We start from the raw sequence: 19881 nt of genomic DNA on the forward strand, positions 1-19881 counted from the left end.
GAGATCATTACCTAAGCGAAAGTCAGACGCTTAACCGACTAAGCCACCCAGGCGCCCCATCTTTTAATTTATTTTTAAGTAATCTCTACACCCAGAGTGGGGCTCAAACCCACAACCCCAAGATCAAGAGTAACACACTCCAACTGCCTGAGCCAGCTAGGTACCTTATAAACTTATTATTAAATTCTAGAAATAGGCCAGACCTGACTCTAGAACCACCCTCTCCAGTAGAACTTTATTTGATAATAGAAATGTTCTATATCCGTGTTAACCAACAGTAACCACATTTGACAGTTGAGCGCTTGAAATTTAGGAGATGCAGCTGAAGAGCTGAATTTTTTTTTTTTTAATATTTTTATTTATTTCTAGGAGAGAGAGAGAGACAGCATGAGCAGGGGAGGGTCAGAGAGGGAGACACAGACTCTGAAACAGGCTCCAGGCTCTGAGCTGGCAGTCAGCACAGAGCCCGACGCGGGGCTCGAACCCTCGAACCGCGAGATCATGACCTAAGCGAAAGTCGGACGCTTAACCGACTAAGCCACCCAGGCGCCCCTGAAGAGCTGAATTTTTAATTTAATTTTAATTTATCTGATTTTAAATTTCTCCATGTGGCTAGTGGCTACCACATTGGACAGTGCAGCTCTAGAACATAATTGTTATAGTGTGGGCAGAGCTTGCTATATACTAACCCAGGTCTCAAAAATAATTATAAGATTGTATTTCTTTGGTAAGGTTTGGTGTAACCTTCAAAATATAATGTGTCTTTTGTCTAATGTAAAAGCAAGGTGCAAAGCATATGCTGAAATGCCTTAGTTTTTAGATGTGATTCATTATTCTCTGTGCTTTTCTTACATAGCCTTGCTCTCCTTTCTGTGGCGTTTTTTAGTGAGTCACTTTATTATTTTTTTCCTGTAATACCTGTGGGTTCTGCTTGTGTATTCTATTCACGTATTGAGTAAGAAACCTATTCCAAGTAAAGACTGATCTTGTTTTTTTGTTATTACCACCCCCTTTTAAAGTACTTGGATGCCAATTTTTCTTCTTTTTGGCAGTTTGCACCTGAGTTTCAGGTAGGAGATGGAATTGGAATGGATTTAAAACTATCAAACCATGTTTTCAATGCTTTAAAACAACATGCCTACTCAGAAGAACGTCGGAGTGCCCGCCTCCATGAGAAAAAGGAACATTCTACTGCAGTAAGTTTTCTTACATTTTTTTTTATTGGAAGTTCATATTAGAAAACTTCATATTTGGGGAAGAAACAAAACTTCATGTTTGATATTTTTTCCATGCTATTGACTTTTCAAAACAGAGTTATAAATAAAACCCAAGGAGCTTTGCTGTTGGAGTTTTCAGACTTGATGTAGCAATGACTAATCACTTACTCAAAACTAGTATTTTAGTGGTCATAATTAATATGAATGTTTTAACAGTTTAAAATATTGGTTTCTGTTATACGATGACATTTATAATAACTTAATCTCTAATGCTTTATGTTAGTGAAGATAATATCTAGTATCTTGAGAATAAGGTTATTTTTAAAACTTGAGAAAAATGACAGTAACTACACAAGCAGCTATTTAAACATTAAAGATAAAACAAGATTTTGACTAAGCTAGTGTCTGATTTTTAGTAGTTCTTTTAGATGCTCACTTTCAGAGGCATTGAGTTGTTACAGAAATGAATTGTATTTTGATAGTACTCTTTTAGGTGTTTGTTATATATACATCTAGGTAAACTATAAAGGTAAAAAGTATATGTTTTGAATGTTAGATACTAGAAATGGCTCAGAAGATGTTTTGTTATTACTAGTCATTCTCATTTATAGTGCTTTATCTTTTACAGGAAAAAGCAGTTGATCCTAAGACACGTTTACTTATGTATAAAATGGTCAATTCTGGAATGTTGGAGACAATCACTGGCTGTATTAGTACAGGAAAGGAATCTGTTGTCTTTCATGCATATGGCGGGAGGTAAATGAGCAAAATGCAATACCATCGTGTCAATAAAATCTTAGCCCCTTCTCCCCAGTATTTATGGATTTATACAAAATCAGTGCTAAATGGCAAACAGGGTGATGTAGAAAGTCTCTAGACAACATAAGGAGTGTACAAGGAAAAGCACAATCATCCTAATCTCACCATCCAGGAATAACCACTAATCAATTTGTATAGACTTCTTCAGTCTTTTTTCTATGCAAACAAAGTTTGCACTTGGGTTTGTCTCAAAACCCATGGTCTTTCTACTATGGGGCTCTTTAGTACCAGGTTGAGCTGGATATGCTTAGATCAGTTACTGATTCTTGCCTTTGTAACTCTGATCCTTTAAGAAATACCAACTTTAAATAATGCACGCATGGGGGCACCTGGATAGCTCAGTCAGTTAAGCGACCTACTTTGGGTCAGGTCATGATCTCAGGGTTCGTGGATTTGAGCCCTGCATCAGGCTTCGTGCTGACAGTTCAGAGCCTGGTGCTTTGGATTCTGTATTTCCCTCTCTCTCTCTGCCCTTACCCCACTCGTGCTCTGTCTCTTGTCTGTCTCTCAGAAATAAATACACATTAAAATAAAAAAAAAATCTTGCATCATTTAAGGAAACGTCTTGTAAAGATCCTACACTATTTAGATCTTACTCATTTCACAATAACATGAGGAAGGAAGACACTTTTTAAAGTGGAGCCTGTTTAGAGAACCTACTTAAGCTAGGAATGTGAAATCATCTGGTCACTTACTGTTGAAGTCAGCCAGCAAGGCTTACTATACCTCAGCTATTCCTTTACCTTAATGATATTTACAAACAAAAACATTAAAATACATTTCAGAATTCTAACTCTCTTTAATTTCAGAATGTACTTACTGTGTACTTAATGGGATTCAAGCAATTATTGGTCAAGTCCTTGCCTTTGCTTTTCTTAAGTATTTAACTAATCTTCCTTTCTAGGTGAGACATACGTGTGTAATCACATATCGAATTAAAATGTTAACTTTAAAAATGAAAAGGAATAAAATGAATATTAGGATAAAATAGCTCAACAGTTTTCAAGCCATGCTATTTGGAGCAAATTACTAAACCTCGTTTGAAAACTGACTCTTGCTGGGGCACCTGGATGGCTCAGTCAGTTAAGTGTCCAACTCTGGATTTCAGTTGGGTCATGATCTCATGGTTTGTGGGTTTGAACCCTGCATTAGGCCCCACTCTGCAGTGTGCAGCCTGTTTGGGATTCTCTCTCTCTCTCTCTCTGTCCCTACCAGCTCTCTCTCAAAGTAAATAAATAAAAACTTAATAAAACCCCAAAAAACCTCACCCTTACCTCATCGGATTTTTGTGGTGATAAATGAGATCATAAATTTGATAATACCTGGTATTTATTAATCTTCATAAATATTTATTTCTTCCTTTAAGCTTTGTTGTCCTCTTCCCAAATTTTGCTAAGTGTTCCCTAAGACCAGACAGATATAACTTACTGATACAAATTATGGGGCGCCTGGGTGGCTCTGTTGGTTAAGCATCTGACTTCGGCTCAGGTCATGATCTCATGGTTTGTGGGCTCGAGCCCTGTGTTGGGCTCTGTGCTGACAGCTCAGAGCCTGGAGCCTGCTTCAAATTCTGTGTCTCATTCTTTCTCTCTGCCCCTCCCCTGCTCATGCTCTGTCTCTCTCTGTCTCTCAAAAATAAATAAATAAATAATTAAAAAAAAATTAAAATGGGAGATTACGCATGGTAGAAATTAAAACTACAGAAAGGATTAAAATAAAAAGTAGCCTCCATCTTACCAACTGTCATCACACAGTTCTTTTCTTCAAAGATAACCACTGTGTTTTAACAGTTTTAAGTTTAGTCTTCCAGGAATTTTTATGCATATATCCCTTAATTTGTTTATACAAAAGAGATTTTATTCTCTGTTCAAGATCTTAGTTTTTCCGTTAATATATCTTAGATCTTTCTAAGCTTGTACCATCCCATTTTTATAGTAGTACATTCCATTGTGTTAATGGGCTTGTAGCATAGCCAAGAAGAGAACATTCTAGCAATAACTGTTATGGTCGATAAAAGAGAATTATGTGATAGGGTATGCAGATACGAATATCTTTGTACATCCACCTTGGTGTGCTTTTGCAAGTATATATATATTTAAAGTTTATTTATTTTGAGAGAGCATGAGTTGGGGAGGAACAGAGAGAGGGAGAGAGAGAATTCAAAGCAGGCTCCATGCTGTCAGTGCAGAGCCTGATGCAGGAGTGGATTTCATGAACGGTGCGATCATGTCTTGAGCTGAAATCAAGAGTCAGATGCTTAGAGCCATCCAGGCACCACTCTTAAGCTGAATTCTAGTTTTGAAATTGCTGGGGCAGAGACTGTATACACGCTTTTTCCTTTCTGTTGAATAGCGGAGTGCCTCATTGAATGGAGAGTATCAGCTGGCCATTGTAGCAAGCTGCATATCTTGCTTTATTTATTAAAAATAAAAATTATTTTTCTTGTATGTCACACCAAAGGCCAGAAATCTTGAATTTGAGTTTATCTTTTAATTTTACTGGTAGGACAAATGCGATTTCCCCTATTAGCTAGTCAAATCTACAGGTTGTTGTACATTCTATAAATGTCAGTAGATATTAATAGATTGTGCTGTGAGAAGGTTAATTAATTTATACAGCAGTATAAAACTGTTTCCCCATCCTCATTAATGCTTAATAATATCAAACTTAATTTTTTGTCAGTGTAAAAGATGAAAAGTACCATTTTGATATTTTGGTGTGCATTTATTTATAATTAAGATTGTACATTTTTTTCAAGTGCTTTTATGTCCATTTATATTCCTTTTTCTTGCTAACTGCCTTGTTTATCCTTTGTCCGTTTTCCATTATACCTAATGATAATGAATGAACTCTTTTTCTTTCTGGCAGAATTGGGATTATAATCTGTATTTGTAAGTTAGCAAAACTAGAGAGCATTTGATTTTCTACAACTGAAAGTAAATGCTTTTTTAAAATATTTATTTTTGAGAGAGAGAGAGAGAGAGCAAAAGAGAGAGTGGGGATAGGGTTGGAGGTGGCAGAAAGGGGGAGAGAATCCCAAGCAGGCTCCACACTGTCAGCGCAGCGCCCGATGTGGGGCTCCATCACACTTAACCTTGAGATCATGACCTGAGCTGAAACCAAGAGTTAGATGCTCAACTGACTAAGCCACCCGGGAACCCTGAGAGTAGATGCTTTTAAAGTTTTTAGTTTTCTGTACTATATAACAAATTACCATAGACTAGCAGCTTAAAACAACGCTCATTTACTCTTTCCTAGTTTCTGTTGATTGGAAGTTCCAGTGAGCGAGGCTTAGCTGGGCTCTCTGCTCAGGGTCTCTCAGGGCTATGCTGGGTGGCATCGGGGGCTGCATTCCCATCTGGAGCTCGGGGTCCTCTTCCCTTGGCACATTTCAGTTTATTGCCTCTGTAGCACTGAGGTCTCTATTGTTGGCTGTCAGGTGGGGGTTTCTCTCAATTTCTAGAGGTCCCTGCAGGCCCTGGTCATGCCTCCCTTTCGTGCAGCACAAGTGAGACTTCATATGGGATAGAAATAGTGAACAGAAGGGGATCTTTGCCATTTGCATTCAGGAACGAGGTCATGATGAAGTTAGATCTCAACCTAAATTTTATTTTATTTTATTTATTTCTAGGAGAGAGAGAGAGCGTGAGCAGGGGAGGGTCAGAGAGAGAGGGAGATACAGACTCTGAAACAGGCTCCAGGCTCCGAGCTGGCAGTCAGCACAGAGCCTGACACGGGGCTCGAACCCACGAACCACGAGATCATGACCCAAGCGAAAGTCGGACGCTTAACCGACTAAGCCACCCAGGCGCCCCTCAACCTAAATTTTAAACAATAGGCAAAACCCACAAAATCCCGACAACCTGGTGTTGAGTGCAAAAAGCTAATTGCTTAATATTTACAATATACCATCTATTAAACTTTTAAAGTTATACAGAAAATAATATACATGGATTTTTAAATATAGACGGTTGTGTAGGTGAGTATGCATCTTTTAGAAAGAGTAGGAAAATACTGTCCATGATGTTGTTTGCCTCTGGAGAGGAGGAATAAGGAATAAAACTACCTGGTTGGTAAACAAAGGGAACATCAGCTTTGTCTGTAATATTTAATTATTTTAAAAGAATAAAAGGGCTGAAAATGGGAGGCTTGAAGTTTAGGCAATGAGGAGATTGACAATGAGAATAGAAAGTGTATCTCTAGAGGTAACAGAGTATAAAACTGTGTAAGCAAGCTGGAATTTGGTAAGGATGACCTTACAGGCTAGACAGGGATGTGTAATTTACTAAGACATAAGTTGATGAATCTTATAAGTTCGAATCTATCTTAGATACCTTCCAAATAAGGAATCTCCACAATGGTATTTTTGATAGGGTCTCTTCTACCTTATAGTTAAACTGTTCCAGTGACAGGGAGCTTATCTCAAAATACAGAGATGTCTTAACATATTTAAACTACTGGGAATTTCTGGTAGAGAATCTCTAATCTGTTTCGTAAAAACTGAATCATCCATCCCCCAATATTTGTGCAGCTAACATGTGCTAGGTACTTTTCCAGGTAGTGGGGATATAGCCATGAATGTTATAAGGAAAATCTATGAGCTGATAGAATGTACTTCTTCTCCACCCCAATCTCTACCAAGACAGTAATAAACCAACAAAAAACATCAGCTATGTGTTATGGTAGTTAAAATATGCTGATGTCATAGCAACCAGTTGACTGCTTTTTATTAGTAGGACAGGAAGACTTCTCTGATACAGTGACATTTAAACTAAGATTTGAGGGGTGCCTGGGTGGCACAGTTGATTAAGTGTCCAACTGCGGCTCAGGTCATGATCTCACCATTTGTGAGGTCAGGCCCACATCAGGCTCTGCTGACAGCTCAGAGCCTGGAGCCTGCTTCAGATTCTGTGTCTCCCTCTCTCTGCCCCTCCCCAACTTATGCTCTGTGTCTCTCTGTCTCCCAAAAATAAACATTAAAAACAATTCTTTAAATTAAGATTTGAATGACATCTAGGATACAGTATAAAGGTCAGGTGGAAGAACATTCTGGACTAGAAAACAGCCTAGTGCTAATGGCTTAAGACAGGCACAAACGTGATATTTCTGAGAGCCTATAAGAAAGCCAGTATGCTGGGAACACAGTTGTGAAGGGGAGAGAGGAAGCTGGAGAAGTAAACAGATCAGGTAGGACCCTCTCAGCCAGGGTGAGGAGCCTGCTCTTTATGTACAGCGGGATCCAAAGCTGTGACTTGATTTTTGTTTTGAAAGATTATTCAGACTGCAGTGTGGAAAATGCATTATAGGAGGGGAAGAGAAGAAGCAGTAAGGTCTGTTAAAAAGTTATTATAGTTTAAATGAGAGGGGAACAGTGGTTTTGGACTGAGGAGGTGTAGTGAAAATGAAGAATAGGAAGCTATAGGGATGTGCTTCGAAGGTAAGAGTCAGCAGTGTGTGCCATTGGATTGGATGGGTGTGAGAGGGTACGTTCTTGGCTAGAGCAGCTGGCTGGTGCCATTTACTGAGATGAGAGTGTGAAGAAAGGCAGATTTAGGGTGCAGTTAACAAGAATTCTGTTTTGAACACGTTAAGTTTGAGATGTCTGCTAGACATCCGAGTGATTCAAGTAGGGATGAGGTGATAGGCCTGAGGTTCTGTAGAGAGTCAGGATGGGGATAGAAGTGTAGGAGTTACCTGTAGATAGACAATATTTAAAGCTATGGGGCTAAATGAAATGTCCCAGGTAGAGAAGGCAGTTAGAAAGGGAAGCAGTTGAAGAACCCTGACCTTCTGAGGCTAACTGGCAGAAGAGGAATCAGCTGGGAAAATTAGGTACAGAAGGAAGAGGTTGGGAGTTTGAGTTAGATTTTTATCCTCTGGAAGTATAGTTACTTTCTTTTCCAGATTAACATCCTTTCCCATATTTAAAGATAAATATTGTCTTTTTTTCTGTCCTCCTTTCTGTCCACACTACCACCACCATGTTTCGAGTCATTTCAATGGCTTACCATCGAGGGGCGTTACATTAGCATCCTAAGTAGGTTCCATACCTCTGGACTCTTCTGCCCCCTTCCATCCTGACATTATCGTTGACTTGATCTTCATGAAGTGTTTCTAGCCCTTGGTGATTCCTACCACCTGGGAAATACATCCAGCCTTCTCACCCAGGCAGGCAGGGCTCTGCACACATCTGCCTCCATCCTTTCCCTTAGCTCTGACTTCTTTCATTTCCTCTTTCCAGCCAAGTCTTAACTATAGTGTTTGTTATTCCTCAGACACATCCTGTAGTTTCCAGCCCTGCTTGTGTTAATACTGTGACGGTGCTTGTTCACATCCTACCCGTCGTTCTGCTTCTGTTTCAGTTGCCACCTATATCCTGCAGCCTTGCCTGGCCTTCCCAGTCTGAAGGGACCTGTCCTGTTCGTGTACTTCTTGTATTCTCTCCTGCCCCTCCGTGTGTGTTCATAGGCCAAGGACCCCTTTGCTTACCTTTTTATCTGCTAGAAGTGAAAGAGACATTTTAAACAGCTGTTCTGTTTTGTTGCTTTTATTGAGTTTTGCCCATAAACCATCCCAGGTAGATTGTAGCCTATTTTATTTTATTTTATTTTAATTTTTTTTTTTTGATTGTAGCCTATTTTAAAGTATGTATGTCTTTGTTGTTCCTTAAGTTTGATTCCATTGTCATTAAGTAAAGATTATTTTATTATGGATTACTAAAAACTGGTTAGGAATTTATTTGAAAGTGTTTTATTTAAAAAACCAAATCCTAAGGTTTTATTAAGATCCAAAACTTGAAAGCTTAAAAAAACACCCAGGCTTGACATTCTTAGATGAGGTAGATCTACTTTTGTATCATAGAATTTTTATTTTGAAATTGTTTTACTTCGGAGATGGCAACTTATACTGACTTATTTTTTTTTTCTTCCACTTAGCATGGAGGATGAAAAGGAAGATAATAAAGCTATACCTACAGAATGTGCCATCAAGGTATTTAAAACAACCCTTAATGAGTTTAAGAATCGTGACAAATATATTAAAGATGATTTCAGGTTTAAAGATCGCTTCAGTAAACTAAATCCACGTAAGATCATCCGCATGTGGGCAGAAAAAGAAATGCACAATCTCACAAGGTAAAGAAAATCATTGTGCTAGAAGTTATCTAGGGTAATTACCTTTCTGTATTAGGTTTATCAGCCAGGCAAAAAAAAATTATGCTTTCTTTTAGATTTATTAATAGAAATTATGGAGGGCCTTGAAATTCTTGGGTTGGTTTTTTAAAAAAATATTTGTTTATTTTTGAGAGAGAGACAGAATGCGAGTGGAGGAGAGGCAGAGAGAGAGGGGGAGACAGAGAAGCCGAAGCAGGCTCCAAGCTCTGAACTGTCAGCACAGAACCCATTGCGGGGGCTCAAACTCACGAACTGTGAGATTATGACCTGAGCTGAAGTCGGATGCTCAACCGACTGAGCCAACCAGGTGCCCCGAAATTCTAGTGTTTAATGAGGTTTTCTGTAAGAGAATATTACCCTGTACATAACCTGAATTCATACTTTTTTTAAAAGTTTATTTATTTTGAGAGAGCATGAGCAGGGGAGGGGCAGACGGGGAGAGAGAGAAAGAATCCTAAGCAGGCTGCACACTGTCAGCTCAGAGCCCGATGCGGGGCTTAAACTCAAGAACCATGAGATCATGACCTGAGCTGAAACCAAGAGTCAGATACTTAACCGACCGAGCCATCCAGGCACACCCTGAATTCATACTTTTGGGGTGAATAAGCCATATTCTTTTTTCTTTCCTCAGTAAAGTTTGAGGGAAACGAAGTCATTTTCTGCATAAGACATTTTGTCTTATGTCTACATGCTGTCTTTTTCAGCTTCCAATTAAGTTTATTACAAATAATAATTGTTTCAGAAAATGTTTATTACTTCTAATGTTTATTAATTTGGTGGGGGCGGAGTCTGACCAAATTGCATTTTGCTTTAATTCATTAGACTTGTTCCACAGTTGTCTAAGCAATTAAAGAGTTAGTTTTATCAACCAACTAACATAATAATAATCTTTCTCCTGAATAAAACTTTCCATATCTTCATCTATTAAAAGGTTAATTGTAGTTTGTTTTTTCTAAAGATGTTTGCTTTCAAATGTAATTATCCGTATTTATTAGTGGCAGAATTCTTTTACTTAGTAGGAGTTCTAAACAGAGTAATTTTCTGAGGTCTTGGTGCCCTCCAGTCTCTTTTCTATACTTCTGAGATCTCATCCCTGCCATTCTTAAAATTCTTCAAAAGCTCCTATAGTCTTTAATGTAAAGTTCAAAGGCCTTTTTGTGATGTGAGGCCTACCTGTAACCTCAGCCCACATTGCCCTTCTTCTGATTCAATCCAGCTATGTTGATGGATACACATTCCCCAGATGGACTGAGCTCTCAAATGCCTCCATGCATTCCAACAGCTGCCCCACCCTAGACCACCATGCCCTCCACACTGTCTTCATCTGGCTAATTCCTGTTCACCCATTTCTTCTACTAAGCCATCCTTGATGCCACGTGCTCCTCTAGCTCCTGCCTACACCTCTGCCAGTGCATGTGTCACACAGCATCATCTCCTTACCTCTCTGTGCCTTCTAGCAGTCTGTGGGCTCTGTAAGGGTAGAAGCTGTGTTTTGCTGTCTCTGCGTCCCCAGCCCCTGCGTAGAACTTGATAGCTCATTGCAGGCCCTTGTTAGATATTTGTTGAATAAGTGAGATATTCTCTTCTTCTAATTTTTACATCCTTAATTATTTCTTTCTGTGTAGAATGCAGAGAGCTGGAATTCCTTGTCCAACAGTTGTACTACTCAAGAAACACATTTTAGTTATGTCTTTTATTGGCCATGATCAAGTTCCAGCCCCTAAATTAAAAGAAGTAAAGCTCAGTGGTGAAGAAATGAAAGAAGCCTACTACCAAACTCTTCATGTAAGTTGTGTTTTTCACAGCCATCACACACCTTTTAAAAATATTTTTTTATAATCTTAAAAACTTTCCTAAAATGGTACTATTTTAAGGTGATCTAACAAGGACAAACTGAAGTTTGTAAGGGAACATTAACATTGGAGACTTGTCTTCTATCAATATGCCGCTGTCTTGAGTCACTTCAGAACAATTGTACACCTAGGAGTCCATGAAGCCTCATTGGTTAGCATTAGTGACATGGAAGCATGAAGCTCTTATTTACAAAACCATGTATTAAATAGAAGCTGATATTTCCACATTTGGCAGATGCCATGCCTCATTAGTTTGTATGCCTTCTTGAATGTCATAGCTCTGAACGGCTAAGAAAATGCTTGTTAGGAAGTGGGCGGGGAGCAGATTCTGCCTCATTTTGAGAGTGCTGGGGAAGACCGAAGCCAGGAGGAAACAGCTTCTTGAGAGGGCGTAGCTCTTAGAGTTGGAAGGCACATGTCAGGAGTCTTGAAGCCATTTATACTTCAGGACAGCAACTGAATTCGATCTGAGGGCCTCCCAGCTTAGGAAAATGTTACTGATACTGTTGTCATTCCTTTGTAGTTCCGCCCCCCCCACCCCCAAAAGTAAACTCTACCCCCAGTGTGGAGCTTGAACTCACAACCCCGAGATCAAGAGTCACATGCTTGGCCAAATGAGCCAGCCAGGCACCTCCTTTTTATTTGTTTTGATTGAACAATAGAGAAGCTTCTATGCTTTTTATGTGGTTTCTGCATGAAACATTCACATCCTGCAGTAGCTGATGTAAATATGAAAATGTTATGCAAATAATTTTTAAGACAGAGCTAGGGAGATGATCCAACTTTCTCTGCTTCTAGTAGGAAAACATTGAAAGGAAAGTCAGGTTCATTTTTCTGGCTTCTTTGGTGGGGAAGAGATGAAGGAATGATACAGTTTTCCTATTTGATTCTAGTAAGGCTGAGAAATAAAACATGTTAATTTTGATTTCTACAGTCAAAAATCAGTAATGAATATGTAATGCCACTTATTTTGTAAGAATATCTCTTCCCCACTATGCCTGGCAGGAAGTACTTTTTTACCTTGTATAAAAAGGTGAAAAAAATTTTCACCCACTTTTATAAAGGGAAGTGGCTTTTAGATCTTCTGTTAGTGACCATAACATGGCTGCTTTCTTAGCCTGTGGTCTTCCCCTTGATCTCCTGATCTTGTTGCTGTCACATAGACAAGGAAATAGAGTGTCCTACTCATCCCCTCCATTGTCTCAGTGTTCCCCCACCCAGTCTTAGACTGTACAAACAAAAGAAATAGTTTTGCTTTTTCTGGAAAGTATTGGTTAGCCTAGTTGCATAGGTGGCTTAGAATTATTGCTCATATCCTAAATGTCTGCCTTGCCTCCTCACAGTTGATGCAGCAGCTATATAATGAATGTACCCTTGTACATGCAGACCTCAGTGAGTATAACATGCTGTGGCATGCTGGGAAGGTGAGCACATTTTGTTGCTGTCCATATCAAATATCTTGACGTAAATTACTGAATGTATCCTGAATATATGCTCTACATTTAAATAGGTCTGGTTGATTGATGTCAGTCAGTCGGTAGAACCAACCCATCCTCATGGCCTGGAGTTCTTGTTCCGTGACTGTAGGAATGTCTCACAGGTAAGCATATAAAGTAGTATGTCGTCTTTATGGGGGATAACGGTTTCAGATATTTTTCTCCTAAGATAAGTGAAATGGTCATATTCTTAGAGATTGAAGGAAGGGTTTGGTTACCAACTGCTTTCAGGATAAAAATACAAAGATCAATTTGTCAGATTTCATTTTCAACAATAATTTGGTTGCATGTCTCACGTTTGGGCTATTGAATTAAATTTGTAAGGGAGTAGGTTTTTATTTTGACTGCAGATATTTAAGCAGTCAAGTAGACCTTTAATACATGCACAGTGCTTTAAGTGAAGCTGGTATTAGTAGGCCTACATGCTGACGGCCATTGTTATTACCATTACAGGAGAATAGTCTTAGTGGCACTATCTGATCACTGTTTCTAGGAGGTAAACAGATCAGCGAAGGTAAATCTCAGTAATCACACAGTTGGGTCATGTTTATTTGCTGTTTCTAAAGGAAATTAATTGTTAGCCACAGATTCAGATGAGAATGATCTTTCTAAATGATAGAATAACTTCATATTGGAAATAATTTCTGAACCTACTTGAAGATTTTAATTCACGGGATTTACTGAGTATTTTGAGTCTACACATTCAAAGCAATGCCACCCAATTTTATATATACTGCTTATTTATAGCTGTGGAAAGTGCATTGTAACAAACTAAATCCAGAAGGCAGCATGCATGTGTACAAGAGGACAAAAAGCAGGTAGAACCTGAGCAGCAGAATTAAACTTGAAATGGGAAAATCTGTGATTTGAAAACTATGGAAGTGGGGGGCGCCTGGGTGGCTTGGTTAAACGTCTGACTCTTGACTTTGGCTCAGGTCACAATTTTGCAGTTTGTGAGTTTGAGCTCCATGTTGGGCTCTGTACTTGACAGCGAGGAGCCTGCTTGTGATTCTCTCTCTCCCTCTCTGTGCCCTTCCCCTGCTTGTGTGTGTGCTCTCTCTCTCTCTCTCTCTCAAATAAATTTTTAAGAAATTATGGAAGGGGCGCTTGGGTGACTCAATCAGTAAAGCATGTGACTTTGGCTCATGATCTCATGATTATGAATTCAAGCCCCACATTGGGCTCTGTGCTGACAGCTCGGAGCCTGGAGCCTGCTTTGGATTCTCTCTCTCTCTCTCTCTCTCTCTCTCTTTCTCTCTCAAAAATAAACATTAAAAAAATTTTTAAGGAAGGAATTCATTGGTATCTTACAAGTACACTAGTCCCTATTTTTTGTTTCCAAGAGAACCTTGCTATAACATCTTCTGCTGATTTATATTTCTTTACTAGTTTTTCCAGAAAGGAGGAGTAAAGGAAGCCCTTGGTGAACGAGAACTCTTTAATGCTGTTTCAGGCTTAAACATCTCAGCCAATAATGAAGCTGATTTCTTAGCTGAGGTAAATGGTGTGCAGCTATTATTCATTCACCATGCTAATAAAGATCAGGATGGAGTAGATAGCTGAAACCCAGAGCTTATTTTATTCTTCTGTCCCCTCAAAAGCAAAATTAGAGATTTTTCCTTCCTTGAGATGTTTTTGATCCTTTCTGGGCTTAAAAACCTAGGAGAGACTTACAGCAAAACACTTCTTCAAGGAGTTCACAGTTTGGTTCAGAGGGACAAGTAACACCATTTCCAGGATACTCCTGTTGCCTCTGTTCACGAATGAGGAGGTGGCTGGTGGGCACTCTGGGTGACACAGAAAACAGGAACACATGGTCTCTGCCCTTAACTGAATATAGAAAGTTAGCAGTAGTCATCCTTAGAAATACCCAGTGATTGCAATAAAGATCTATAGAACCATAAAAACAAAACAAAAAACCCCAAAACAAAAAACCTCCCTTCAGAGAAGTTATCTTAAAAGTGAACAAAAATTAAAAAGTGAAATAGCTAATTATTGCTAGCAGTATACCAAAGCAGAGAATGCTTTTGGAGTCTGTCGCAGAACTCCTCAGTATGATTTGAATTTGGCCAAGCTGTGCTGGAACATGAGGACAGAGAAGCGACAGGAAGATGGTACAGCTGCCCTCTAGCACAGTCCAGTTGCCCAGTAAGTAGGTGTACTACTATTGTTGAACCAACATTAGAATTTCCTTTTTCTTATTTCCTGAAAGATTTATAGAGTACATAGTAAGACCTATGATCGTAATTACTAGCTTGATAAAGACACTAAATATTAGTCCAAGTAATATAATCAAGTAAAAAACATACGTGTATGTGGCACACTGTAATCCATGTCTATGACACACTGTACTATGTGTCACACACTGTAATTCCAGTTCAAGTCCGGCATCATTAGGAAAGATTAGTAAGAGAGTCAAAATGCTGGTTGAATCTGAGGTATGGTTTCTGTGAAGATTTTGACAAATGGATTCAATGTATTAATTTTGTAGATAGAAGCTTTGGAAAAAATGAATGAAGATCATGTTCAGAAGAATGGAAGGAAATCTGCTTCATTTTTGAAAGATGATGGAGGGCCACCAGTCCTGTATGATGAATAGCACCAACACCCACTGCTTTTCATTGTTGACACAGTGGTGATTGTCAGCTACCGATGGCAAATGAAGTGATGGGTGACTTGAAATACCAAAACATGAAGAGTGTACAATGGTGCTTCTGTGCTTTTTTTCCCCTCGTAGCCCATATGCCAGATGTGTGGAATTTGTAGCTCAGCATTGGGAGAATAAAATGTCACTACCTCTCGTCTTATGAACAGGATAATATGATTCTTTAACAGCTACAGGTTATCTAGCTGAAATCAACCTGATTTTACAGGAATCATGGTATAATATGTTTTGATGAGAATTTTTAAAACTTAGGTCATATTTCCAAACATGGGAGGAAAGGACAGGTGTGTTTACAAGGGAGACTTTTATTACAACGTACTGCACCTCCCTGTTTTGTCTTCTATCTTTCTTCACATATTCTATTGGCCTAAAACTAGCCCTTCTCAATTCTTTTTCTCAGTTGTGACCATGATTCCAAATGGAAAATTTCTTCTCTTTAGTAGGTGATAGGAATGGAAATTTGGTTGTAAAATGACAGAAATAGAAGCTTATTGTTACATCATGAATGTGAACCAAATTTTTCTTTTCCATACTCCTATCCAAGATAAGGCATCACAGGTCTCTGAAAGAGAGAAATATATAAGAGCTTCTTAACTCTTCAGAGTTTTAAAATTTAACTTCCAATTTTTCTACATTTAGGTGAAGTGGTGAGGGTAGAACTCATGGTGCAACTGTTTTGCATTTATAATGAAAATGTAAATTATCCAGAAGGATGGAATATAATAATTAACTATGTTTGACATATTTTAATGAAATCAGTGAAACAGAGTTCAATTTACATTTCATTCAGACTGCGTACTGATTGATTTTGAAGTAGAGCGAACTAATTAGAAATATTAAATAGTCACATGATGAAGAGTATGTATAAAATAATGTGTGCACCAAATTAACCAAGTAATTTGAACTGGCCTCACTTAATAATTTTTAGTACTGGCTGGATGTCACTTCTATAAATCAAGCACTATAGTTGAGAAGTACATTAGCTTTGTTAGGATTGAAGTTCATTAACGACAGTGTAATCATTCCTCCTGTTACTGAAGTCAAATTGACTTCAAAGACCCACACTTTTTGCTACTGAAAACCGAAACTTTCTGTTTGGTACCAGAAAGTAAAAATCTAAACATCATTTACACTTGAAAGCTTCTTTAACATTATTTTAAGATGCCAAATATGTTCTTTCTAGAAAAATATTTATTTTTGTTTCTGTTCTATAGCTTTTAACTGCATTTCAGAGAAGTGTGATTTTGGATAGATTCATTACATTTCTGAAATGTTTACTACTCTGACGCAAAGATTTAGATGACTGGTGATTATTGGCTTTACAGAAATTTCAGAGAACTAATTTTAAAAACCATGAACCATTTAAAGAATTTTTTGTTTTGTTTTCTGACATACTCTGTTTGACAAAGAACAGCAAACCGTTGCTGTGTGGCATTCTTGGAGTGTGCTGTGAACATGCTTTTTAAGATATTAAATATGAAGAGAGCATTTTAGAATTGGTTCTTTGTGTGGTTTCTTACTGTTCTTTATGTTAACTTATGTCCTGGCACCAAGTTACCCCTTCTTTATAAAATTAAGCAATGCTATCTTAAGCATTTTTTTTTCCTATTCAACTTCTCATATTTAGATTTCAATAAATGACCTACTTCATATCACAAATAGGTTTTTCTCTTATGTATCAGAGAGTAAATATTTCACATGGGGAAAGAGAAAGTGGGAAGTGTTGGTTTGCTAAGTAAAGACTCAAATACAAATGAGAAAAGCTTCAAAGTTGGAAATAAGGATATTTTATTTTACTTTATTGGAAGTAGATACATGAATATATATAAGTTATGGAAACAAGGATGACTGTAGAGGATTTTTATATCAACAAAATAGTTTGTATTGCCTATTTATAAAAAAATCGTTTTTTCTGCTTACAAAAATAAGAACTCCGTGCTTATTTGAATTTAAATATTATAGGAATTCAGAAATATGAAAGCATAAGTCCCTTGTATTCCAGAAGCTATTGTTTATAGTGTGGCATGCATCCCTACCAATTTTTTTTTTTCCCTTTCAGCGTATGTTATTGTTTAAAAACCACTTTGAACAGGAAGCAGGATGAAGTGGGGCAGGCTGATGGTGAAATGTTGGTCATGGGTAGACCCCCTAAGCAAGGTGAAGAGATGGAGTCCCTACGATATGTTACAGGCAGTTCATTTAGGCTCCAGGCATCAGGAGAGACTGCTGTCTGCATCTTCTGAAACTCTGAGCAGTTTTCCCAGCACTTTAGAAATTAGGGGTAAAGGGCGCCTGGCTGGCTCAGTCAGTAGAACATGTGTGGCTCTTGATCTCAGAATTCTGAGTTTGAGCCCCACATTGGGTGCAGAGATTGCTTAAATAAATAAGCCTGTAAAAAGAAATTAGGAGTGAAAGCTCCTCTGATTGTAATTTCAAACCTCAATACTTATATTTTGAACATAGGCATTTTTCTATTGGAGTTTTGTGTGGATTACATAAAATTTAAAGAATGATGTAAGTTTGCAAAGCTTATTTTATTTCCAAATTGCTTGGAAACAGTTTACTCATTTGAAAGCTTCTTGTTTTTATTTTTTGATTACCTATTTGTTAATCAGTTCAGAAATATTAGAAGGGTACTTTTGGGAACAGCATTACTTTTGCTGTCCTAGGCTTTCCAGCTTTTTCCCAAACATAGCTAGCTTTTTGAGGAGTTAAGATCAAATATAGTAGAAAGATAAGAAAGTATCAGCTAGAAGGGGAAGATGGCGTATTTGTCACAGAATAAATAAGTGAGCTGCTACTGATCTTTATAATGATTCTGGGACAGAAAGAACACATACTCAAATAGAGTATTTGACACAAAATTGTAAGAACACTATCTGGGTAAAGCATCGATGCGTCAAAATTTATGAAAAATCTGGAAAACATGAAAAAGGGTTTGAAAGTTGAATTTGAAGAAGAAACAAGTCCATTGCCCATAGTATTAGTATATTGTTATTAATAAAACAACTACTCATCAATTTCATTTTTTTTGAAATTGCATCATATTTGGAAAATGGTAAACATTTGACAGCGGAATTGAAACATCATCCCCATCTTCCCCCCCCCCCCCCCCCTCTNTATTTAGAAATAGGGCTTCTAAAGAGTTAAGTGAGGCCATTTAAGGAGGCTTTTAATAAAGGTTAGGTGAAGTCTTAAGGGTGGGGCTTTAATCCAATAGGATTGGTATCCTTAGAAGAAGAGGGAAAGACACCAGAGATTTCTCCCTACACAGAACAGAGGAAAAGCCATATGAGGACACTGAGAAGGCAGCTGTCTGCACCCCAAGCACCCCAAGGAGAGAGGCCTCATCAGACACCCAACTGTGCTGGCACTTTAATCTTGGACTTCATCCTCCAGAACTGTGAGAAAATTCATTTCTGTTTTTGAAGTCCCCCTGTGGTATTTTGTTACAGTAGTGTAAGTAGGCTGATACAAACAAAGCCTAAGAGAGACATAAAGATTTTTTTGGTGGGCATCCTACTTCTTCAACTGATTTAAGAATTTTGCTTGGATAACAAATATTCAAAGTATTTAGGGAAATTTCAGATGAGATCGTGGGAACACTGCCCATGGTTGAGGAGGAATGATGGAGAATGGGAAGCTCTTGGAAGTTTACAGGGGCAACTGCNCGAGATCATGACCTAAGCGAAAGTCGGACGCTTAACCGACTAAGCCACCCAGGCGCCCCAGATCCTCCATCTTTAAACCTTCAGACGATGGCAGCCCTGGCCAACATCATAACTGCAGCTCATGAGAGACCTTGAATCAGAACTACCCAGAGAAGCCACACCTGAATCCTGATGCACAGAAAATGTTTAAAAAAAAAAAAAAAGAAAGAAATGTTTGTGAGTTTAAGCCATTAAGTTTTGGGCATAGTTTGTATTGGAGCGATAGGTAACAAGAGATACATTCAAAGTTCAAGAAAGACTAAATGGATTGTAATGTAACAGAGTACAAAAAATTTATTGATAGTTTTAGATGCCACATTGCAGCTAACCTTTAAGAAACTACCACTTGTTGAGTACTGGTGTAATATTAAAGAATATCTACAATTATTTAAAAAGGCCATGAATGTACTCTTCTCCAACTACCTATCTGTATGAGGCCAGATTTCCCCCCACATACCTCAACGAAAACAAGATAACCCAACACCTAGTGTACTGAAGCAGATATGAAAATTCAGCGGTTTACTATAAAGTCATACATTAAAGAGGTTTGCAAAAATATAAAAATGCCATTTTACTCACTGAAGTGTTGGAAAACAGTTACTTGTCACTTTTATGGATGTTCTTTATATTAACATGTAATGGTTTTTATTATTTCTAAATGTCAAAATTTTTTTCTCAGTTTTGACCTGTAACAGGGTAAATATCGATAAAACCCGTAAACAGAAGCTCACTGAGGTCCGCAATAATTTTTGATAGTGAAAAGGTGTCCTGAAGCCTCAAACTTAGAGAACTACTGTTCTGCCACCTAGAGGTACGAGGATGTATTTAAAGGAAAGCGATTAGAACGGGACTGGAAATCATGTTGTATGTGGATTAGCCAAAAGAATTTGAAGGTGCTTGGCCTAGAAAAGATTTAGGACCTAATGGCTATCTTCTAAAAGGAGAAGAG

General features: G+C 38.1%; 1 protein-coding gene across 1 annotated transcript in view; it reads left to right on the top strand.

Annotated features, from left to right (window-relative positions):
• The window catches only part of RIOK3 (RIO kinase 3), a 26977-nt gene extending 10259 nt beyond the window's left edge, over positions 1 to 16718 (top strand). Inside the window, exons 6-13 of the mRNA XM_077778093.1 lie at positions 1053 to 1196; positions 1846 to 1973; positions 8972 to 9169; positions 10834 to 10993; positions 12405 to 12485; positions 12572 to 12661; positions 13947 to 14054; positions 15049 to 16718. Of these exons, the coding sequence (XP_077634219.1) occupies positions 1053 to 1196; positions 1846 to 1973; positions 8972 to 9169; positions 10834 to 10993; positions 12405 to 12485; positions 12572 to 12661; positions 13947 to 14054; positions 15049 to 15156 (1017 nt within the window). The 3' untranslated portion in view covers positions 15157 to 16718. The remainder of the gene's footprint in view (positions 1 to 1052; positions 1197 to 1845; positions 1974 to 8971; positions 9170 to 10833; positions 10994 to 12404; positions 12486 to 12571; positions 12662 to 13946; positions 14055 to 15048) is intronic.
• The last annotated feature ends 3163 nt before the right edge of the window (positions 16719 to 19881 follow it).

The sequence above is a fragment of the Crocuta crocuta genome, unplaced genomic scaffold (assembly GCF_008692635.1).
Source record: "Crocuta crocuta isolate KB4526 unplaced genomic scaffold, BGI_CrCroc_1.0 scaffold26, whole genome shotgun sequence".
In the NCBI taxonomy this organism is placed as follows: Eukaryota; Metazoa; Chordata; class Mammalia; order Carnivora; family Hyaenidae; genus Crocuta; species Crocuta crocuta.